General features: G+C 34.4%; 2 protein-coding genes across 4 annotated transcripts in view; one reads left to right on the forward strand and one right to left on the reverse strand.

Moving 5' to 3' along the window:
• Nucleotides 1-5,036: 5,036 nt before the first annotated feature.
• On the reverse strand, nucleotides 5,037-23,076 carry LOC126735780 (cytosolic non-specific dipeptidase-like). Of its 3 annotated transcripts, none has more exons than XM_050439887.1 (9): nucleotides 23,005-23,076; nucleotides 22,194-22,269; nucleotides 18,065-18,503; nucleotides 17,767-18,008; nucleotides 12,443-12,690; nucleotides 12,215-12,387; nucleotides 5,544-5,607; nucleotides 5,299-5,486; nucleotides 5,037-5,235 (listed from the first exon to the last, which is right to left on the reverse strand). In XM_050439887.1, exons 2-9 carry the CDS (start codon nucleotides 22,226-22,228, stop codon nucleotides 5,191-5,193), a joined length of 1,434 nt encoding a protein of 477 aa, XP_050295844.1. In that variant the 5' UTR covers nucleotides 22,229-22,269; nucleotides 23,005-23,076; the 3' UTR covers nucleotides 5,037-5,190. The 3 variants fall into 3 exon arrangements, with proteins under 3 accessions (XP_050295844.1, XP_050295841.1, XP_050295842.1); XM_050439884.1 differs by having other exon boundaries at nucleotides 22,194-22,283; nucleotides 23,005-23,053; XM_050439885.1 differs by lacking the exon at nucleotides 23,005-23,076 and adding an exon at nucleotides 22,754-22,873 and having other exon boundaries at nucleotides 22,194-22,283.
• A 173-nt stretch (nucleotides 23,077-23,249) lies between these two features.
• LOC126735779 (DNA polymerase epsilon catalytic subunit 1) overlaps nucleotides 23,250-24,440 on the forward strand; it is a 55,128-nt gene continuing 53,937 nt past the window's right edge. Inside the window, exons 1-4 of the mRNA XM_050439883.1 lie at nucleotides 23,250-23,419; nucleotides 23,470-23,593; nucleotides 23,654-23,872; nucleotides 23,925-24,157. Coding sequence (XP_050295840.1) covers nucleotides 23,328-23,419; nucleotides 23,470-23,593; nucleotides 23,654-23,872; nucleotides 23,925-24,157 — 668 coding nt within the window. The 5' untranslated portion in view covers nucleotides 23,250-23,327. The remainder of the gene's footprint in view (nucleotides 23,420-23,469; nucleotides 23,594-23,653; nucleotides 23,873-23,924; nucleotides 24,158-24,440) is intronic.

Below are 24,440 nucleotides of genomic sequence, written 5' to 3' on the forward strand. Positions count from 1 at the left end.
AAGACTGCTCATGCTAAATTCAAAAGTACTAACTCAATGTAAAGTTCATAGTGAGCAATGCTATAGATCTTACATTGCTACCTTAAATGAGTCAATTCAATCTGGCACCACACAATTTTGGAATCATATTAACTCCCTTAATAAAAGTCGCGGTATCCCAAATGTTATGCATTTAAATGGTATTTCAGCAGATTCGGGAGAAAATATTGCAAACTTATTTTCTACCTATTTTTCTAGTGTTTATCACTCTGATGAGGTTGATCTCACTAACTTTAATTTTCCAGTAGTCAATTCTGTCGACATACCTTTTATTCAGTTCACCCTGTCTGAGGTTTTTGAATCTATATTTGGTCTTGATGATAAACTGAGTTATGGTTCTAATAATGTTCCTACCTACTTCCTAAAAAGATGCGTATGTATTATTTAATTTGTCTGTAAAATTACAAACATTCCCTGAGAAATGGCGTGACAGCTTTATAACTTCTGTATTCAAAAATGGTGACAGGGATGGTATAAAAAATTACAGGCCTGAGGTTATGTTATCTGCTATCTCTATCCTGAACAAATATCTTACTTGGCATTGTAGAGGTCTCTGGATCAATGATCAACATGGATTTAAGCAGGGTAAATCTACTTCTACAAACCTTGTATTATATCATGACTTCAATGTCTCGACTCCATCTATACTGATTTCTCGAAGGCCTTTGACACAGTCATCCACTCATTGCTCATTTTTAAATTAAGATTCCATGGTTTTGCTAAGTGGTTTCTTTCTTGGCTAAATAGTTACCTACATAAAAGGATACAATTTGTTAATATAAGGGGTTTACTTTCAGTTCCTATTTTGGTCACTTCAGGGGTCACATTTGGGGCCTCTACTCTTTAGTTTATTTATTAACGATATTTTTAGTAGGGTGAAGTGGGGTAAGTGTAATTAAAAAAATGATAGTGGCACTTTAAAATTTCATAACAAAAAAACCAAAAGAGAAATCGGGTTCATTTTTAGTAGGCATAGAGATTATTTCTTTGTTCAATCAATGTCATATTTATTTATTTTTTGTCTGCTTTTGTTTTTTTTTATAAACCAAAATACCCCCACTTGCCCCAGAGAATGGGGCAAGTGTACTCACGGCTCCTAACTGCCATATGCTTACTCTGCCGATGGATCTGGGGCAAGTGTACTATAGTATGAAAAATTCTGTGTTAAAAAAAAATAGCTTGATCTTAATTTATAAGGAAGTTGTGAACTTTTTTCGTGGAGCAATGATAGGGAATAAAACTCAAAGATTTTCTGAAAAGTATATTACGTAGGTAAGTTGAGCAAAACAGGCTGTGACATGTTTTTTTTTAAATTTATTTAACGTTATATGAGGTAAAGGATACTGTAAAAATTAGTTCTCCTCTTCGCCCTAAAGTGGGTTCTGGTAAAACTCGCTCTATATCTGATGCAGCCACTAAGTGATGGTCCTCTTGTTCAGGCCAGTGAAACACTGAACTATGCGCGTTTCGGTGTGATTTTTTTTTAAACTTAATGGTAGGTTGCGGTTCTTCATCAAGCGTTGTTATTTGACCAGCATAGTGAAGTATATTTTTCTTTCCTTTAAATGAGACCAAAACCCAGTTTCCAATGTTAAGGTTTTCTACCCCTTTGAGAAACAATTCGTCTTGTTTTAATGCTTCTTCATCTTCCTCTAACCTTTTTGCATAAGGCTCAAAGGTGACGTCGTCGGATTCACTGTCACTTAAAATTTGCGGTTCGTCTTCATCTGAAGAGCTCTCATTAATAAGTTTTGCTGTTATTTCTTTTGATTCCTTCTTTGTTTTCTTTGCTAATTCTTTCGCTTTCTTTGCTTTATCTTTCGCTATTCTTTCATCTTCTTTTTCTTGCTCAGCCTTTTTCTTTTTTCTTTTTCGTTAGGGCGGGGCGATTGCCTCACTGTTTCCAGCAATAATTCTTCAAATTATACAGAACCGCTACTTGGTGCTGCTATTGGTATTGGTCTATTGGTTCTGGTCGCGGTTCTGATGCTAGCTGCTGCGTGGTTGGTTTCTCTCTCGATGGCTGCTTGTGCTGGGTTCATTAAGAGGTTGTTCTGTGGCAGGTTGGGGATTTCTCAAACGTTCTTCATATCTTCGTAGAGCTTCTAGATCATATTTAGAGCGGTCGATGACAGATCTATTAAATGGGCATATTCCTCCTCTCCGAAAGCCCGATGTGAGTAAAGCTGGACACAAGTACCGAAAAATCTTTCTTTGGTATTTTAACACCCACATGTTTTCTTTGGTACTCCCACCGTGACTTAAGGCTCTTAAAGACCGCTGGGTTCATGGGTTGCAATAGGTGACTGGAGTGTGGAGGTAATTTAAGTACAATTATATCATTTTCGACAGCCGCCTCGATAAGTTTTGGGTCTAAGTTCGTTGAATGTCCATCATACAAAAGCGGGATTGGTCTTTCAGGTACAACGTTGCGAATAAAAGTTTTTGTAAAATAGTTTACCAAGATTTCGGTTTCCATCCAACCATTTGGTGACGCAGCATAAGAAGTACCTGGAAAGGTAGATTCCTTGGGAGCCAGCCAGGTACTCCATAGTTTTTTTCCCTTAAAAACAATTAATGGAGGCAGTTTATCCCCATTGGCGTTGCCACCCCTGAGAACTGTCGTACTCTCTCTTCCAGGCCCGGTTGTTATACTTGAAGCAGGGGCATTTTTCTGAGCCACAATTTTAGTTTTACTTGGATCGAGCGTAAAACTAGTTTCGTCGATGTTATAAATCTGAGAAGGCTTATTTTGCAGGTCGTTATGTTCTAAGGTTGCTTTTAACATGTGAAAATATTGTTCAATCACAAATGGATCATTCGCTTTTTTTCTGGCATACTCCAGTCCTTGTGGTTTTTTTAAAGATAGCCTGTGCCTTTTTTTAAAGGATAAGAACCAATCCTCGCCAGGTATTCCATCTTTAAATGGCGTTTTTATATTATTTTTCGTGACATACTTTCCCACCAATTCCTAGATTTCCTTTCTGCTGAGCTCCCAACCCCACTTCTCCATGATTTTTACGGCATTCACTAATTTTTCTTCATCAGCTGCAGGTATTGCGGTGGGTCTTCCTTTGGACGTGCTTTTTGATCCTCGGGTTCCTCGTAGGTGTTTTTGAAGAGTGGAAAATGGGATTTGATACCTCTGGGCAGCACCACGAATACTGATACGATTTTCTTGGATGTTTCTGACCGCATCTTTTAAAAGTTCAGCACTGTAAGAAGAGTCTTGTTTCTTTTTTTTATACACTCTCACCATTTTGAAGGAACTCACTAGGAACTGTATAAACTAGTCTTAGATCGGTCCTATTTTAAAGATTTCCACACTGTCTTTACAATTAATTAAAGTCTTTGGTAAGTATTTACACTATTTCTTCGATATTAGTCTTGGCCTGTAACAATAGAGAAAATGATAGGTTATAGCCTAAAAACTCAAGAAGGAGGAGGCTGGGACAAATGAAGTCAGTGATTACATTTACCCCAGTCTCAGTGATTAACTTACCCCATATGCGTATTTCGGTGGGGTAAATGTTATCGCTGGCATACATTTTTTGTATATAAGTATCGAAAATCAAATCTGATGGCAGAATCAACATTCTTGTCGAAAATTACCTGAGGGAGCAAAATATTAACAAAATACTAATATTAGCAGTAGTAATAGGGAATTAAAATTCCTAAAAGGCACTTACAACAATATTATAAATGTCAAAGTACAAAAAAGAAAGAGGGAAATCTTTGAAACTGGAACTAAGAGGTTAATAAAAAGTAATATGGGTATAAAAAGGGTCATATTTTCGAATTTCGAAGAAAATTTGTTCCAAAACGTTATAAAAAAAAAATTGTTGCTGCATTTGCCCCATGATTGCATTTACCCCACTTCACCCTATTATCTTATAAATTTTGCCAATTCCTATTATTTGCAGATGACTTGAAGCTATTTTAACATATTTTAAACTTGTCTGATTGCCTGATGATACAAACAGACATAGATTATCTATATAATTGGTCTGTCTCTAATGGCTTACATCTTAATAAGGACAAGTGTTTTATCATTTCTTTTACTAAATCTAGAAAAGTTGTCCCTTTTGACTACCACATAAATGGTAATATACTTTCAAGAGTATCGCTAATTAAAGATTTGGGGGTGTTGTCTGACAGTTCCCTGACTTTCATACCCCTTATAGAAAGTTTGTCTAGTAAAGCCTTTCGTACACTTGGTTTTATAACTAAAAATACTCAAGACTTTTCAGTAGTTGCCTTCAGAATTTTATATCTTACACTTATTCGTAGTGTTTTGTCTTATTCTTCCATAGTCTGGTCCCCTTATTATGCTAATCATGATAAGGTCCAAAATTTATGAGAACCTGTGCCTGGCGATTAAATGTAAATGATTTCTTTCAATTTAATTGTAAAAGATTTCAGAGTCCTTATTAGAACTTAAGTCAAGGCTAAATATGACTTCTCTTGATGACTATCGAACTAGGTGTGATATGATATTTCTTCACAAGTTGATTAATAATGCTATTGATTGCCCTGAATTGTTATCGCGGATAAACTTTAGGTGCAATACCAGAGTCCTTAGAGAGACGTCCCTGTTTCTGCTTGAATGTCACCATACAAATTATGGTAAATTTTCTCCAATTAATCGACTCCATATGTTGAGAAATAGATTTAATCAGGTTTTTGACTTAGTGGATTTAAAGCCTTCAAAACTTAAAAGGTGTCTGAGCGAGTTTACTCGTCGAGTACTATGGATATTTAATACTCAGATATAAAGTATATTGGTTGATGGCAGAATAATTATATACGTTTGTCATTTAGGGTTAGGATATAATTTATTTTGTAATTTTGTTAGAATGGGGACATCCTATAAATAAATAAATAAAATGACTGATAAAGCTCACAAAAATTTCATAACATTCATGGAATTTATCGTATTAAGGTTAAATGCAAAAATAGGCGATATATGGTGCTGGAAAAAAACTGAAAACATTAAATAATAATATAAATATAAGAACTTTTATTCAAATTTAATATAGATATATAATAATTGTATAAGCATTTAAACACTTAAAGTATAATGATAACGCTTGGCATTACAAAGATTATAAAGTAAAAAAAAAAAAATGTGGGATTCCAAAGCTTAATTTATCACAACTGCGACACCTCGTACAGATAAGCTCCCAAAAGCTTAGTCTGAAAAAAAAAACGACGAATTTTCAAAATATAAATTAAGTTGGGAGATAAAGTCGTACTTACCCCTTCGATATAATTACGAATGTCGATCTTTTCGTTTTGAGAATGCGCCCCGTCGTTGCCGCAACCGACCGGGAGCAAAATCACGTTTTTCCCTGTCGCTTTTTGTAGTGACAAAGTGACTGGAATGGAGCCACCTTCCCTGGTAAGATCCGGTTCTACTCCGTAAACATGCTTAGTGGCTTTTGCACCTAAAAATTCCATATTAACAAAAAGGGTGTTTGAATTTTTGTTTCTTTTTTTTTTACCAGCGGTGTAATGGGGATGGAAGGGGTCCTCAGTCCAGGGCAATCCAGAATGAACCATGTATACCTGTAAATATGTTTTTTTTGTATTAGTAGTAGTAGTCATGGTTTGTTTGGAAAAATACCATTAATACAAAATTTGATAACGAGAAAAATCTTAAGTTCAGGTTCTCTCAATTAAACAAAATTTTAACTTATAAATTATTAACAAGAAAATATTTAAAGGTTACTACTCCAAATCTAAATAAATTGATATACAGTATGGATTTTAAGAAATTTCAATTTTCAATTGTAAAAACTTTTAGGAACTGCAGAATTTTAATCATCATACCACGATCAAAAGTCATTATTATAAAATAATAAATGTAATTTTTTTAAATCGTTTTTGCTTTTTTCAAAGATTCCAATTTTAACCCATTAGTGCCCAAAGTTAGTTTTTGTTTAGTTTTAAATTATAATTAGAAAAAATACCTTATTATGGGTCTAATAAACATAAAAAAAATGTTTTTTAAGTTTTACTTCACTAGAGCCTTTGTTTTAGGGTGTCCCTTTAGAGGGACGCTGGGCAAAAGAATAATTAAAGTAAGATAACATGTTTATTATGTTTTGTATATAAATACATTATATTTTAGTTATCATGGTAAAGTTTGAAACAAATTTTAGGATGCAATGCAATGTTACACTTTTCGCAGATGAATTGAGTTTTTTTCCACATAGCGCACATCGGCGGTCGGTTTCATTGTAGACTATCAGACTGCCCAATATTATCGAATCGTACGTCATGTAATGGTCGAGGCACTCTGGTTTTTCCTTGCAGGGGTTTAGTACCAAAACTTTTCAAAAAACTTATTAGCGATTTGTATATTATTAAACTTAGCGATATGTATCATCGAAACGCCGATAAACTAACAGAGTCAGGATGATTTGTTTTCAATTTTCGCATAAGTAACCAAGCATTCACAACAGATACATCTAATAAATATAAGACTAGTGGCCAATACCATTTCCTTTGTCGAAATCTTGATCTATAAGCCGCAACAAGACCATCTAATTTGTCCACACCACCCATATATTTATTATAGTTGGCTACTATTTTCGGCTAAGAAACAGTCTTCTTAGATCGAGTGACCCAGTCCCAACGAAGTGTGTTAGTTACTTCAGTGGTTTCAAAATTGGATACAACAGAAACAACTTTATTATCTTTCCATTGTACGAGCATGCTGGTGTCATTTCGATAATACTTATAGCTTCCCCTTTGCTGATTATTCCATTCCTTCTTAGTTTGTACCTGACATTTCTCTAAACGATTATCTCTTATTGTGCCTGTGGCACAATAATTGTTTTTCGAAAAATAGTCAAAGTGAGGAAGGCCTGTAAAGTAATTATCCATAAACATTTTATAACCCTTACCTGAAGGTAATTCGACTTGCTCTAGTAAAGATAGTATTACATCTCCACCCAGACCAAATTTCTTTTCTTTTTCTTTGTTTCGATTTTTTCCGGTATAAATCTTAAACCCATACATGTATCCACTACTCGAACAAATAGCCCAATTTTTGTAGCCAAATCTTATGGGCTTACCTCGAATGTATTGATTGACATAATGCATGCTCTCGTCAATGGATAAATGCTCATCAAAGCTATTGTGTGTTCTAAAATTCAGGTTTAGATGTTCTATCAAGGGTCTCAATATATAAAGCCTGTCGTCTTGGGGTAATTTTGAATTGTATTGTCATTAAAGTGAATATACTTTAGTAGAGTCTCAAACCGATTTCGACGCATGCTGTTTTGTAATATTTTTGGGATATCTTCTTCACTCGACCAATAGAGTCTTCTGTTTGGATATTTTCCATATCCCGATAAAGAGAAACGGTCCTAGTACCACATGCAGTTCGTCCAGAGTAAAATTTAGTTCTACATTTTTCTACCGTGCATACCTATTACTTTCCGTAATAATCAACGTCAAAAGTTCTTCATTGAAAAACAATTTGAAAAAATCAACCGGGGTAGTTGCATTTTTTGCATCCTGTGAGGGTTCACTAGGGCTACAGACAATCACACAAGGTCACTATTATTTACTCAGGATCAGGCTTCCGTCATCTTGATTTTTGGTACGTGTACTCTGTTTGTTGCTTTGTATTGTTATTGCTTTTTAGGTTTTTCTGAAGGACAGATAAGAGCAGTAAATCTTCAGGGTCAGAATCGTCAGAGTCATTTACGTAAGCTATTTCACATTCCTGAGATAGGATTCCGCGAGGTAGGTGATTTATATTCGCTGCATGCTCATCGTCAGATTCGTCGCTATCAACTTCGGTCTCAATTCCATCATCTAGAGGTAAAATATAGATGTTAGATTCCGGCAAGTCGTCATCCTCCTCTAAACACTCCATTAGTTAAGCTAAGGTCAATCTGCAATAAAGGAGACATAGCGCTTAGCGTCCCTTATAAGGGACACAACATATGTAGTAACGTATTTTACACGCGGTTATAAAATCAGGGGTTCGATGACCTTTACTATTTTCTTTGAACATTATTTATAAAGATTCAATTAGTAATCAATGCGAAAAATTTTTATTTACACATACATAAAATAAAACTTACCCTTGACCCCTAGTAGAGTACATGGAGGGATCCATTTTCAATAACACATAAATAATTTCGCGAGAAATAGAAAACAAAAACACCTGACACGTCGAATCAAGTCTGCTAAATAGGCTTTGCAACTCTAAGTGCTCGATGTATCCCCACTTTATTTTTATCGCAAGGAATTTGCTGGTCCCTTATAAGGGACGCTTAGGTATTAATGGGTTAAGTCATTTGGCAGCACGTTGTACAACGACAGACCCTTGTCGAAAAGAGTTAAAGACATTCTTATTTATGTATACTGTTGTCTTGCCTGATAATAATGAATTTCATTATTTCTTTTCAGAAAATGCCGCACATATGGAGGTAGAAAACCATGCTCTACTTTATAAATAAATAAATAAAAGAAGTTGATATTTAAAATTTTGTTCTATATCCAGCCAATTTAATATATTTATTTTTGATTCATATTTACTACAATTTGAAATGATTGGCATAGCTCTGTTTTGCAGTACTTGCAACTTGTTTTGCTTCCGAAATAAATCAATGATCCGCAGTTGTCAAAACGTAACTTTATTATGCTATTAAAAATGAATTTCTTTACTAATAAAGACAGCTTATACCTTAGACAAGACAAAACCCCAATTTTGTTGCCCACCTAATCAATGACGTACTCAAAATAGTCATTTAAATTCATATATTTGCATTATTTAGTTTAATACTAAGACTTCTAGAAAAGCATTCTTTATCTGTTTTAGATTTTTCCGATAAATCATATTTTTGATTTTTACAAATTAAGTTTAAATTTATTGACACATAGCCGCGAATAAACTAACTTTAATTCCTCACTACGAGTCGCAGAAAGGACCTCATGTGACTTCGAGCTTAAAAAGATGACGGTATCATCAGCAAATTGATATATTTGGCAAAGTTTCAAACTTAATGTTTCAAGGTGAACAACATTGGTCCAGGAACACTTTTCTGTGGAACTCCATAAACCGTTTCACATTTTTCAAAACTACACTATTACACTTGGCCATTTGATATCTCTCAGATAAGTAAGATAAAGACTTTGTATAACATACTCACATGAGTTATACCTTTTAAATCCAGATTAATTTTTATTTATTATCTTATTTTCGGTACAGAATTTTACTAACTGTTCATAAATAATTAATCCATCTAATTTTTGAATTGCTGGAAGCATATTTATAGGAGGATAATGTTCTGGTTCCCTTGGGTTGTGTGTTTTTGGAATGGGTTTTACAACTGAGCACTTTAGATCATTTGGCATTTTACCAACCTTCAGAACTGAGTTTACAAGATTCAACAATGGGTATCCTATAATATGAAACATATATTTAAGAAAAATGAAGTCTACTTCATCAGAATTAACCTATTAACCATATTAACCTATTAGTGTTAATGTCACAATATTGATCAGTTTGACTAAATTATTGCTAATTGTTGACTATATCCTGAATGCTAGTGAAGTAGAAATAATTTTATGACAATTTTTAGTGGATCACAGACAATTTTATTTTTAATTTTTAGTTCAGGAATGCTATCCTCTATTTTTTTATTTATGATGGATTTAAGAGTCTTCCACATTCCCACCTTTAACACATTATTATTAAAACTATGGGTTTTATTTTTGCCTCTTTAAACCTATTATTAATTAAACAACAAATGAATAAAATGATATCAACAATCCCAGTTGCATTTGTCTGTCTCAATTGCACAGTCTCAAGAGCCCTAATTTATATTTCTTGAAGTACATGAGAAGTACCAAGTAATGGCAAATTATTTTTTTTGTATAAATATTCTCATTTACATTATTTAAGTTTTATTTTTAGTAATAATAGTTATGCATCAAATCCATATAAATTACCGACTTAAGGCTGTGTTAAAAATAGTTAAGAACCTACTGCTACTAACCCAGAACAATTTTTTTCAGACCCATTTTTAGCACTCAATGCACATGCTAAAACAAATTTTGAAATGTTGGACCCTTGGGGTGAAATTGAGACCCACACATAATAACGAAAAAAGGCTATTTTCCTTAAATGAAAAAAAATATTTATTTCATTATTCTTTCATTTAAGATTCCCCGGTACTATGTCATGAACAGAGATTTTGTAGTTATATAATATTTGAGCCCTAACTAAATCTATGATTGACCTAGTACCAGCAATTATACGTGTGTATTAATCTATATATGTATTCATGTATACTTTTAATCTCTTGTTTATTTAGATAACTTTTAAGTTCTTTTTGGGCGATTTTTTGATCCTCATTCGACATGTCATCTTGGATTTTTATGACGATATCTTTTTTTTTTTATAAAGGTTGTTTTTTATATAGGCGGAGAACTTTCATTTGGCAACACTGTTTTTTATGACAGCCGACCTGACAGTTCTGGGTTATTTTTAGATTAGTTTGGTTTGGCAATTCATCATGAACAAACTCACGCCGGAGCAACGTTTCCAAATTGTTCAAATTTATTTTGAAAGACATGGTTCTATTCGAGAAACATATCGGGCATTACGTGAGTTTTATGGTGCTCATAATCGTCCTTCAGAGAGATTAATTCGAGAAACTGTTGATTGTTTTCGCAATACTTTTACTCTAGTCGACAATACGCATCCCTTAAGACGTCGTACAGTGCGCACGCAACAAGCGATAGCTGCTGAGCAGCATAGTGTTGATAATGATCCAAATTTGTCAATTCGTCGTCGTTCTCAACAAGTGAACTTATGTCCATCCACTTTATGGAAAATTGTACGCAAAGATCTCGGATTGCGAGCGTATAAAAGACAACTTGTCCAGGAGTTGAAACCCTAGGATCTTTTTGGGCCGTACATTAGCTGAATGGGCGGAAGGAAAGATTGCTGTTGATCCACGATTTCATATGAAAGTTTTGTTCAGTGATGAAGCACACTTTTGGTTAAACGGCTATGTAAACAAGCAGAATTGCCGAATTTGGGGGGATGAGAATCCACGAGCAAAAACCGTTACATCCAGAAAAACTAACCGTTTGGTGCGCTTTATGGGCCGGTGGAATCATTGGTCCTTATGTCTTCAGAAATGCTGATGGTCAGAACGTTACAGTAAACGGTGAGCGATACAGAAACATGATAACCAACTTTTTTGTGCCTCAATTGGAAGCCTTTGCAGGCGTTGCAGAAATGCGGTTTCAGCAGGACGGTGCCCCGTGTCATACAGCGCGTCAACATACGACGCGTGATTGCCGAAATACAGCCTGCAGTACTGGAAAGAGTGTGTGAAAATCAGACCTCTAGATTACGCCACGTACGCGCCAGCCGTGGGGGTCACATGCCCGAAATCATTTTTAAATATTAATGCAAAAAAAAAATCTTTAATATAAAAGCAAATTCGTTCATATCAATAAAATATTTTGTGTTTAATTTCAATTTAAAGTTCTCCGCCTCTAAAAAAAACACCCTTTATAATTTTAATATGTAGTTGTTAACTTAATTTTAACCTTTGACTTGTAGTGTTGTTCTCTGCTTCTTTTTATTACTGAATACACAAGTGGATCTAAGATGCCTAGTATTGACGAAACACGTATAATCCTCTGACTTTAATTTAATAAATTTGAGACATGTGACTTGAAGTTTATTTAATTACTATTTAATGTAAGCCGGTCTCTTTGAGAAAAGGTGGACTATTTTTTGGAATTTCTTGGAGAACGATATCTTCGTTATTTTCGTAATTTTTATTTTCTACAAACAGATTGTTTTTATCTCGTGTTTCAAACACCAGCATAAAAAGGATGTCGCACCTTGCTTCAGAGTCTTAATCGTAACTTTACATTCTGGTTCATCACAATCTTGGCAAACTAATATGTTATAAGCAATTACCCTTATTCCCTCTACTCTTGAAGTACTTTACAAAATACTTCTTTACACACTTGTATTAGCAAATCTCTTGGAAACTTTACAATTTTTCGCGATATTTGTGAGACCGTTGTTATTGCACGCCATTTTGAATTGATCACCTTGTGTACTAACATGGACAAAAATCTTTAAAAAAAACAATCAATTAAATAAATCCGAACGTTTACTTACCTTCATATTATTAGGACTTCCGTACTCCTTCCACTTCTGGTTCACATAATCGACCACATACTTTTCGATCAGATTTGGCTCCTGATTGGGCACAATCCTAATCGAGAATTTCCCAATCACTTTGCGGGGAATGACGGTCTTTTGACCGGGTTCACTGAAAGCACCCTCGATTCCTACGGGAATACGATAAATCAATTATTTTAACACTGGATTGCAAGCGGTTATTACCATGGATAGACAGAGAAGGGTATCTCCATCTGTGCATCAAAATCCTCTCCTTAACTTCGTTATGCAACAGCCTATTGGTGCCGATATCGCCCTTATACTCGTCCACTTTAAAATGAATTTTTTCATAGATTTTATCCTCTTCTGCGGAGCGTGGAGCAACTTCGTTGTGGATGTTTGTAATTTGGATTTCGTTGTCCTTGTTTACTAACGTGCCCAAGATGTGAATCAGATCGGGCATAGCTTCGTGCCTAAATAATTGTTTTTATGTGTAATTGAAGTCTTAACAAAATCATTAGTGGACATAACTTAAAATATTTTTTTTTTGTTAAGATAGAGCGGGCGATTTAAGGGTAAAAATATCTTGCAAGGTTAAGGATTTGGGTATAACTTGAGATTTCTTTGCTAATATTCATGACCAAGTTTTAGTCAAAACAATTAGATATTCCTAATAAGGTTTTAGTCAAAGAAAGAGCATTTATTATCCAATAAGTTAATCCACAAACAAAACTACGTTTAAGCGCGGTTTCACACACACACCGATATTATCGGTGTCGATATCGGTATCGGAGAGTGCTTTCTTACACACCAATAAAATAGTAAAACTTTGCGCCGTCTTTCATAAAAGGCCAGGGATCAGTGCGGTGTGTGTAGTGTATCAGAACAATTATTTATTATTTAATATGAACAAAAAAGGCGTGTCTTTATTATATTTGCTGTATCTGCAAAAAAAGAAGTGTCAAAAAAACAGACGAAGACGATATTGGGTCCATCCCATATTATCTCAAAAATATGTAGAAGGAGCATTTTATACAATGTTTGAAAAATTGCGCGAACATGATGAAAAGTTTTTTAACTACTTTAGAATGAGCACAGCTACATTTGACTACTTATTACAAAAGTTATCTTGTAGCTTACAAAGACAAGATACTCAAATGAGATTATGTGTACCTCCAAAAGAAATGCTGGCAATAACGCTGAGGTAAGTAATTAAGGAAATTCTTTATTTGTATTTAAAGTAACATAATAAAAATTCTTACATAAACTAAACTTTGATAATAAAAATAATTCATACACTATTTTGGAAATGTTGTGAAACATCTTGTGAGGTGCTACTCGTTGATGTATATGACCCTTCTTGATAAAACGACTGATAGTTTGTCGTTGATGGGTTTGCTGCTTGTAGAATAGTATATGACGGAGATGAGACTGTAGAGGAATCAGATACAGAAGAAGTAGAAAAGGTGATGCTAGAGGTGCTTATTTGATGATTTCGTTTAATTTTTTGAATTAGCTGCAGTACTCCCATCCTAAACTCAATTTTCCTCTTCTGACATTGTTGTTATCATAGGAAAAACGGAATTGAAGAATGACTCATCTTCATTGGAAGGTTCATTTAGTTTTTTCCTAATTTCCAATTCAATGGGGTCCGCAAGCCTCTTGTGGCCTTGGCGAGTTTTACTTGCATGGGAACTTGTTGAACTGGCTTTAGATGTTGCTGGTGTAGGTAGGACCTCATTTGAATTTTCAGTTTCTTCTCCTTGGTTTACTTCCACATCCGAAATACTAGAGATCCTTTCATCTTTATTCACAACTTGTAACAGAAATTGCAGCTGATCATGGTAAACATATTTTCGTTGTGTACCCTGTCCACTCTTTTTCTTAAGGGATCTAACAAACGCATCTCTTATATTTTGCCACTTTGTTGTAATAGCGTCACCTAAAATAGATGGTATACATAGATATTTTTTTCAGATATTTGGCAAGTGGAAACACGTTCACGGATATGCATTGCATGCCTACAGATTAGGAGTTTCAACCATAAGCAAGATTATAAGAGATGTTTGTCATAGTATTTGGAATATTTTAAAAGATGAATATCTTCCAACGCCAATAGAAGAAAATTGGAAGGACATTGCTGATGGATTTACAAGAAATGCTCAGTTTCCGCACTGCATAGGAGCTGTGGACGGGAAACACGTCCGCGTTATGAAGTTTCCAGGCAGTGGATCGATGAATTTGAATTATAAACATTTTTTTTCGATAGTCCTAATGGCTATTGCGGATTCTAATTAGCGCTTTATATAGGTGCCTTTGGTAAGGATTGCGACTCATCAGTATTTAAAGAAACCGTGTTTTGGAAATTATTACAACAAAATGCCTTGGATATTCCCCACCCAAGCACACTAATTTCAACAGGAGAAAATCTACCATTCGTCTTAGTTGGAGATGAAGCATTTGCACTTTCCCAGAATTTACTTAGGCCATATGGGGGCCATAGTTTAAATATTAATTAAAGAATTTTCAATTATCGCTTATGTCGAGCGCGACGGTATATAGAATGTTCGTTCGGTATATTAGTAAATAAGTGGCGAATATTTCACAGAGCCATAAATGTTGGTAAGGAGTACGCATAAGATATTGTTAAAGCGCGCATAATTTTGCACAACATAGTTTGAGAAAAAGATGGCACTCGTGTAGAAGATATGTACGCACCAGACAGAGAGCCACAAAATCTACCACCAACTACAGCATGTCGCGGTGGACGAGCTGCCAATGATGATCGCGATAAATTTGCAGAGTTCTTTGTAAGTCCAGAGGGATCCTTACCATGGCAAATGTCTAAAATTTAGCGCATAAGTTACTGCTTGTGGTTCTATTTAATGTCTTTATACTTAGATATTACTTTTATGTTTAGGAAAGTGTTCTTTAAAATTAAAGCTCAAATAGGTATGTACTAACCTAGATCTGTAACGTAGGCTCTAAATGTGAATAAATACAGGAAAAAACATGCACTTACCAATTTTTTGCTGTTCTTATTCATTTAAATTATCGAAATTGGCTTCAAGGTATTTATGCACTTCTTTTCACTCACGTTTTTTCAATATCTTGTCTTTGTAAGCATCGGAAAATTTATTCCACAAACAGGGCCTTACTTCCACCAATTCAATGAGTGTAACAATGTCGTAATTAAATTTAGTCACACGCATATTAAGTATAACCCGTGTTCCAGCAACCAGTCAATACGCCAAACTACTCGTGAGACACTGGGTTTCAAAAGTGATATAATAATAATAATAATAATACATCGTTTATTTGCCCAATTTACAATAAAATATTATATCTTAACTAGATACAAAGATAATAAATATCATATGCTTTAAAATTGAAAAAACATCTTAACCATAATATAGGCAAAAAGGAGGCTAAAGGCAATTTAAAAAAAGATTCGTGTTTAACCTCCTTCATTAAATAAGTTATAATTTCTTTTCTGTTTTTTTTGTTGCATCCAAAATAAATTACTTGGTATCCCCCAACAAGTGCCAAACATCCAATAAGCTTTAACATACCCAATACATACATATTTAATAAACGCGACGATCGCCAGATATACCCATTTTACCGCAATAAATATTTTTTGTATTTATGTTTAAATACGCTTGTTGATACATTTTTAAAGTCCTCCGGAATCTGGTTGTAAATTAAATAAATATTATAAGAAAATGACCGCTGATAAAACATAGTGGTATGCAAAGGCGGAGAAATTAGACCTCTATGCCAGAGATTCAAAGAATGTACGTCAGTTCTATAGCGTATTTTATTTAATAGATACGAGGGGCGATTTAAAGTTATTACTTGGTGAAATACAGTAGCAGCATGCAGATTTCTACGATCCTCCATAGAAAGCCATTTGGTTTGTCGTAGCATGTAACTTACAGGATGTCCACGACGAATGCCGTAAATTAATCGCAAGCATGACTTTTGCACTCGCTGAATTCGACCTTTGTCGATAGAGTCTAAGCATGGACCATATACGATACCATATACGTCGGCAAAATTAAAATGACTCAAAACCAGAGCGTCGCATAAAGTAATTTTTTGAGATGTTGAAAGCAGGTGTCTATGCGGAAACAGTTGTTTTAAATTAGAATAAGCAGATTGAATGCACTTACTTATATGCTGTTTATACCTCATATTGGTGTCAATGTGAAGTCCCAAATTGCGGGAACAAGTAGAATGCAAAAGCTTGTTTGAGGAAGCTTCCAAAGCCATACTCTGATGCAATACTTCGCGATTTTTGCCGAAAATCAAGAAGGTAGATTTAGACGAGTTTATTTGCAGATTGTGTTTTTCTGAAAAATCTATTAAGGCTTTTAGATCATCGTTTATTTTCTTGGCAGCTATTTCTTTACTTTCAGGAAAAAAAGAAAAGTAGAGTTGCGTGTCATCAGCATATAAATGAGCACTGCAATATTTTAAACAACTGGTGAGATTACTAGTATAAATACAAAATAAAACAGGTCCCAATATGGAACCTTGTGGAACTTCACATAACTGAAATGCAGTAGATAAAATGCCCTTATTCGTTTCAACGTATTGATTTCTATCGGTTAAATAACTTTTAATAATATCAATTGCGTCAGAGTCAAACCCATTACAGCCTAAGATCGCGTAGAGTAATGTATGATTGATACGATCAAACGCTTTGCTGTAGTCAATAAGTACTAAAGCAGTGGCCTTACCCTGATCAGTAGCTTCAATAATATCATCTGTGATCTTTAAAAGTGCCGTGGTACAGCTATGACCCGATCTAAGCCCTGACTGAAATGCCGGTAAAATATTATATTTATCTAGGTACTCCCTAATTTGGACATTTAATATCTTTTCCATGACTTTAGAAAGAACTGGCAGAATACTAATAGGTCTTAAATCATTAAAATCGGAAATATTTTGCTTTTTTAAAAGTGGAAATATTTTTGAGACCTTCCAGACATCAGGAAAACATTTGTCTAATATACATGAGTTTACAATATTAGTTACAAAAGGTATAACTCGGTCCACACACAACAACAACATCTCTAGATTTATTTGATCCGCCCCGGTAGCAAGCGATCTGACACACCGATAACGACAAGTCGGAACGTATGAATATGCCTATTTAGTTTGCATTGCGTACTAAACCGGGCGATAATTTACTGGCCGATTTTAACTCGACCATCGGACAGACGCAACGATATCGAACACAGCCACCGATATTTTTATCGGATCGGTTTTTGTGTAAAACTATTCATTTAAGGCAATGTATTTGTTAGGCAAACCGATACCGATAATATCGGTGTGTGTGAAACCGCGCTAAGACTATCTGAATCAAAGGGAATTTGATAAACAAATTTGGCAACCCTTAAAACGAGTGTTGTAACATCAAAATTTCTTTGCATTACTGGACATTTTTGGTCATAGCTTGGGAGCCACCGAACATGTTTTTATTCTATTTTCACACTAATTTAGAGGAATTCAGGAGTAAAAAAATTGCAGGTTGTACGTACACTGTGCCCCCATAAACTCCACTATGCAGATCCTTGGTGGCACACTCAACTTCCACATGGAAATAACATAAACCTCTTAGTCCATAAGTTAAGCATGGTTTATCGCAGCCAAGCCAATAATTATCGGAGATACACACATAGTCGGTGCCTTTCAAAAATTTATCGCTTTCGCTATAAAGCAGTGGGTCCAAACCTACACTGCCCGACTCCTCCATGCCTTCAAACACAAATTTCAAGTTTACCTAAAAAAAAATAGTAATGACTACGATTTTTAGAGATTTTTAAGGGATTTTTTTACAGGAATATCCTCTCCAATGGCTTTGTAACATTCTAGGGCGTGTATCCAACCAAGCACGGGCCCTTTATCGTCAGAAGCACCACGGCCAAACAACTTTCCGTCTTTTTCAGTCAAGACAAACGGTTCTGTATCCCAACCGTCTTCTTTTAGGGCGGGTTGCACGTCCAAATGACCATAAATCAAAACGGTTTTTTTCTTTAAATCGTTGCCTAAACTGCCCAGCAGCACTGGAGGAAGGGGTATTTGAGAACCATCTGGTAAAGTCTGCTTTCCGATGTCTCTCAGTTCAACTGTGGCCCCTAGGGCTTCGAGTCTCGTTTGGGCCCATTCGAGCATATGTTTGATGTCCGTCCTGTTTTGGGGCCATGCCGACACCGACTTTATCGCGACCGCTTCTCGAAGGTTTTCGATAAATTTTTGTTTGTTTTCGTCGATTTTTCTGAAAAAAGGAGGCAATTTTGAGTTTAAAGTGTGACCTTTAGATTATGTTCTAGCTTTTATTTATTTGTCCTCCTTTAAAACACAAAATAATTGTTATTACATTAAAGGAGTGCTTACTACTGAAAAAATAATTCATAATACCTACCTAAAATAACCAAACTTAGACAAAAAAACACTATATATCTAAATAAAATTTATACCATTTTTTATTTGTTTTACAGGAGAATTTAAAAAGTCTATATCATACTCAATTATCACATGGGTACCTTTTTCTAAGATCCTGGTGAAAAATCAGTCTTATTAATTGTATTCTTAGATGTATTTTTCAAACGTGAAATTTAATATTACTTATAAGACAGTAGTTCTTATAATTATGTAATGTGATTTACAACATAATAGATAAAAAAGTTTGAATGCAAATTTCTCCTATTATCCAGTCGCTGAATTTTAAAACAATTTAACATAGCATTATAGGAAATCATATAAACCAAATTTTCTTACATAAAGGAACCGTAAGCATCGTTTTTGAACGTTTTCAAACAGATCAACGTTAAATTCGGCCTATAGGCCGATATGTTTAATAGATTATATGTAATAGAGGCATACTCCAAGTGAGGTCTTACTAGTGCATTATATATTGAATGATATAAGGGTTTCAATTATTAAAAAAAAAATTAAGTAACAAATTAACAAATCAAGAGTTCTGTATGACTTTCCAATGATAATCCAATAATGGTAATTAGATTTTGTTGACCATCAAATACATACTCCAAGATCTTGCAAGTAATTTTTCTTCCGATTTCATACAGAGTTAGAAATTTTGAATTGGTTCTCAAGTAAACTTGAACATACTGACCAAACTTTTCAAGTATATCTGAACTCCATTCCACATACCAACTTATTACCCTTCAGGTTTAGAACAGCTAGGTCATGGAAGCCATTGATGAATTAAAAAACAGCCACTGTAAAGACTCTGATGGAATGAACACAAAAATTATCAAAGCTATAAAAAATTAAATTATCATTCCCTTAACTAAATTAATCAACCACTCAATACTCACTGGCATTTTTCCAGCAGCATTTAAAACTGCAAAAGTTGTTCCTCTTTTTAAAGGTAAAGGATCTGCTGATGACTATAATAGTTATCGTCCCATCTCCCTCTTACCTATTCTGTCTAAAGTGCATGAACGAATCTTAAAAAACCAGATTAATGACTATTTTGAGTCAAATCAGCTCTTTGCAGTAACTCAATTTGGCTTCAGGAAAAACAGGACAACAACTTTAGCTATAGACCATTTTACAAGTAATATCCTGGAAGGATTTGAAAAGTTTCTTGATACCTTGGCCTCGTTCCTGGATCTCACAAAGGCTTTTGACTGTGTGACACATAGCATTCTTCTAAAAAAACTGGAAGCCTGCAATTTTCACCGGGAAGCAATTAAGATGCTTGAGTCATACCTGTCGAATAGAGTTCAGTTTGTTGTCTTTAATCAGAATAAGTCTGATATTAAGCCTTTGAAATATGGAGTTCCACAGGGGTCTGTCTTGGGACCCATACTATTTCTTATCTACATAAATGATCTGGCCTTTTCACAGGGGGGCTCTGTTAGCACTGTTCTGTTTGCTGACGACACAACTTACTATCAAAAGTTATCACCCTTCAAATATCATTAATTTAGATCTCCAAACCCCGGAGAATAACCTCTTTCAATGGTTCTTGGCAAATCGTATTTCTCTCAATAGTTCAAAGTCACAAACACTTAATTTTACTTTGCGGCACAATACATATACTGAGCATCCTGCTTTTGGAAGCTGTTCAGATGAGGCTAAGTTTCTTGGTGTTCACCTTGATCCAGGATTGACTTGGGAACAACATATAGTCAAACTGTCTAGTAAACTGTCCAGTCTGTTATTCCTCTTTAGAAATCTAGCGGGAATTACTTCCTTGCAGGTCTTACTTACAGCATATCATAGTAGTTTTCACTCACAGCTAACTTATGCCATACTGACATGGTGTCATTCCTGCCATATAGATAAAGTATTTGGGCTGCAGAGAAAGTGTATTCGTATTGTGACTGGTCAGGGTTACCGAGATGACTGTAGGGAATCTTTTCGGAAGCTTAAAATATTAACTTTGCCGTCCGTGTACATTATGCAGTGCCTGTTGCGTGTTCACCAAAATCTGGATCACTATAGAACCCACCTACATTTTCATAATTATGAAACTAGGAATTGTAATGAGCTAGTGCCTGAGTTTAGCCGGCTTGAGAGATCAAGAAATGGAACCAGATACTTTGCACCAAAATTTTATAATTGTCTTCCAACAAACATTAAATCTCTTAGCCTTCCGCAGTTTAAAAAACAAATAAAAATGCATCTTTTGAGGGGTGCATTCTACTCATTTGAGGAGTACTTCTCATCCCAATTTTAATTTTAATCTTATATGTTAATATTGTCTTAATAAGAATGTATGTTAAGTGTTTTAGGTTTAGTGCAAATATTGTGATTAGATGTTATATTTTATCTGCTTTTGGGCAAAACTTGTTAATTTGTATTTTATCTTTTACCTTTATTTGTTAGTAAGTGACTTGACTTGTAATAATGCATTGTATGTATATTATTATTAATAAATACTACTACTACTACTACTACTACTACTACATGTATTGTCTTTTTCAAGTGATTAGACTATAACTAGCAGGTTTGTTGAAAATTTCCAACAATAAGGCAAATCATTAGCAAACAGAAGGGGGCCCAAGTTGCTACCTTGTGGCACCCCCGATGTTGATATTAATGGTTTAGATAAACTATTCCCCACTTTAACTTGATTTAACCTCAGAAAGGAACATACATGCTCCAAATTTGCCTAGTTTTTCAATAATTATAGCGATCAACTTTATCAAAAGTTTTAATGCAGTCGGTAGAAATGATACCCAGTTGAGTTTTATTATTTATGGCTTTTAATTTAAACTAGTGCTATAAAGCACATTTTTGAATATTTTGAATTGAGTTGATGACCGATATAAGCCTGCAGTTCTCAACATTACTAGCAATACCAGATTTAAAAATAGGTGTTATAGACAGAGAGAGACAAATTAAAAATTAGTGTAAGAGGCACATAAAGAGTCTCTGCACATCTTTTGCCTGTTTTTTGGGTATTGACTGATCAATGCATATATCCTTACAGCTTTTCATAGAACAGCTTCATACATAGATCCACATCCAACTCTCCCTTTACCTTGTACGAGCCCATATAAACAGTGAAAATCACCCATTGCATAGTCATAGAAAAATGAACTTTCAATACAATTCTTGGTCAAATGTAAAACACTAAATGTGCCAATAAAATAAGGGCGAGGATGATATATGTCCTCATTAACAAGTGGTACATAACATTTAGTTAAATGGTTGACATTCATGCTTGAATATGCATTGAGTTGTATTAAGATTGTGAATATCAATAAAATGGTTAATAATAAATTGCATTTTGCACAGCCCCTATTACCATAACAAGACAATATGTAATACTTAAAATATTTTAAATTTTAGTAATAAGCACTCAGTATCATAACTAACATTAATCTGAACCTTATGTGCTCAAGTAAAGAAAGTCATATGACTTAGTATACGTACTTCTGATTATTGTACTACCACTAGCTTATACTATTAAAAAATGTTTCTAACTCACTTGAACAATAAAGGTAAAGGTCCTGGTAAAACCATTTTGGAATGTAGATGTAACCTGTTCACGGCTTAGTTGGCAACTGGAAGCAAATACCTACTGGTCTGAGTATTATAATGTGTAACATAAAACCTTTATTTTATTCATATCATGTAAAGCACTGGGGGATTCAATAATCTTATCTGCTTAAATGTTTTTATGAGTGGCATTCGAAAAGTTCTGTATGAAAATTGAAAAAATATGGTAAAGGATTTTTAAAGGAGTGTAATAATCCTGAGAGCATAGATCTTTCTGGGGATATAGCATCAATGTTAAGGAGGAAGTTCCTATTGGTGGATTTGAGGATAAAATCACCATTCGGGATTTGGGTCGAAGTAATTTTTTGCTATCATGAACAAATTGCACTATTAGCTGAATAAAGTGTAAGCCTCCGAAGACAGAATATAAAATTAAAAAGCACTTTTTAAGGTGCCCAGGTTATTAGTAAGAAAAGCTCTGGATAAAATTGGATCTGTTAAGAACAAAGTAAATAGGTTTTTAATCTTAAAGATTTCTTGTTTACTTACTTGTAATACTTAATCAACTGATTAAAGGGTATTTGTAAGGTTTATCAATTTATTGTTATCAAAGCTTAGGTAATAAATGAAAATTTAGGTTGAAAAACACTGATACCTATAAATGAGTAAACAATTTATGATGATTGCTTTGTGGTTTTTCTATAGTAAACAGGTTTCATGAGAGCCTACACTTTATGCATACATACTCAACAAAATAGACCTATTGGGGAAGACAGATATAAGAATGTATGGGATTTTACCTACGTAACAAAATTACCAGTCAGCACAAAAAAGTTAAGAAATTACGAAAAAAAAAACATAAAATAAATAAGACCCTAGTCCCTCCCTGATTTTTTTTTTTTACAATTTCTGACACAAATCTGCTGACATTGACATTTAACAGCGATGTCCACCAATCAAAATCGCATACGTTTGCTTCGACCAATCAGATGCTCGGAATTATTTTGACGTTTTTGACATATTATTTGGCGCCAAATAAAAGCTCTAACCTCAATTTCCCTCTGTAATATGTAAACAGAGACTTATTAAAATTATTTTATATGTGTTCAAGTTAAACGGTTTAATGATGGTGTTAGAAAACACGGGGAAATACCGGCCGGAAAGGCCCGAGAAGTTAGATCCGCCCCAAACTAGTGAAGGGGGCCCAGTTTTTCGGTAAGCAACTAACATTTGTCCCTTTAGCATTATAAACTTACCCCTTATAGAGAGGAAAGTTCGGAGTATAGGCTCCGCGAAGTGTTGCAAAATGATTCGATCGATGCCAAATATGGTTTTGAACGGTTGGAAGATAACATTGAAAAAACTGCCTTTTTACTCAACATGCATTCGGTAAATTCTTTTTTTATTTATAAAGTTCAATAAAATGAAGTCTGCTGCAATAAATTCTAGTCGGAAATCCTTGATGAAGACAAGCGGCTGTGTGCCGCAGTGGATTTTTATTTTATGGAACAAGATGGCAGCAGATTTAAAGTGTCTTACCCATTTATGCCTTACTTTTATGTTCTAACCAAAAGGGAACTCATACTCGAAGTGACACAATTTCTATCAAAAAAATACAGTGGGATCTTTGGTAGCATTGAAACAGTTTCTAAAGATGACTTGGATCTGGTAAAAAATTGTTTTTCTAAAATTAACTGTGATAATACAGTTTTAATTTTAGCCAAACCACTTGATCGGCCTTAAACAGAAATATATTAAATTGTCATTTTACAACCAAACTGACATGAGGAAAGTGAGAACGGAACTGCTAAGGAGAGTGAGGAAAAATAGGGAAAGGCTTAAGGAGAGTTCTTGTTATACAGAAATGCTTGCCGCCCATTTGGCCAGCACTATGAACGAAAGTGCTACTGTCGGTGTTAAAACTGATCAAATGGAGAATATTTTGGATATTCGGTAAGTCTTTATTTTTGTGTAAAGTAGTGATTGCAAAAAATTCTAGACTATTTGCCTTAGAGAGATTAATATTGGCTATTTTTGAACCTGTAATCTTTAAGGTTCTTATTATTTTCATAAGTGCTATCTTACAACAGGATATTTTAGTAGTGACTCTATTAGAGATTGGTAATTGAATTTTACTTTTTGTTTGACAAGTATAAACCAACCTAATTTTAACTGCATTAAAGTAATTCTTGATAGAAACCTTAAGTGGAAACAACATAGAAGATCATCAAACAAC

This window comes from Anthonomus grandis, chromosome 4 (assembly GCF_022605725.1).
Source record: "Anthonomus grandis grandis chromosome 4, icAntGran1.3, whole genome shotgun sequence".
Lineage (NCBI taxonomy): Eukaryota > Metazoa > Arthropoda > Insecta > Coleoptera > Curculionidae > Anthonomus > Anthonomus grandis.

Excerpts from the sequence above, each read along its gene's own strand:
- LOC126735780 (XM_050439887.1), bottom strand. The coding sequence starts at position 22,228 with ATGGTTTTACCAGGACCTTTACCTTTATTGTTCAA. Across the intron at positions 18,504-22,193 it reads CCTTTACCTTTATTGTTCAA|AAAAATCGACGAAAACAAAC; the intron begins GTGAGTTAGAAA and ends TCCTTTTTTCAG. Across the intron at positions 18,009-18,064 it reads CCATTGGAGAGGATATTCCT|GTAAACTTGAAATTTGTGTT; the intron begins GTAAAAAAATCC and ends ATTTTTTTTTAG.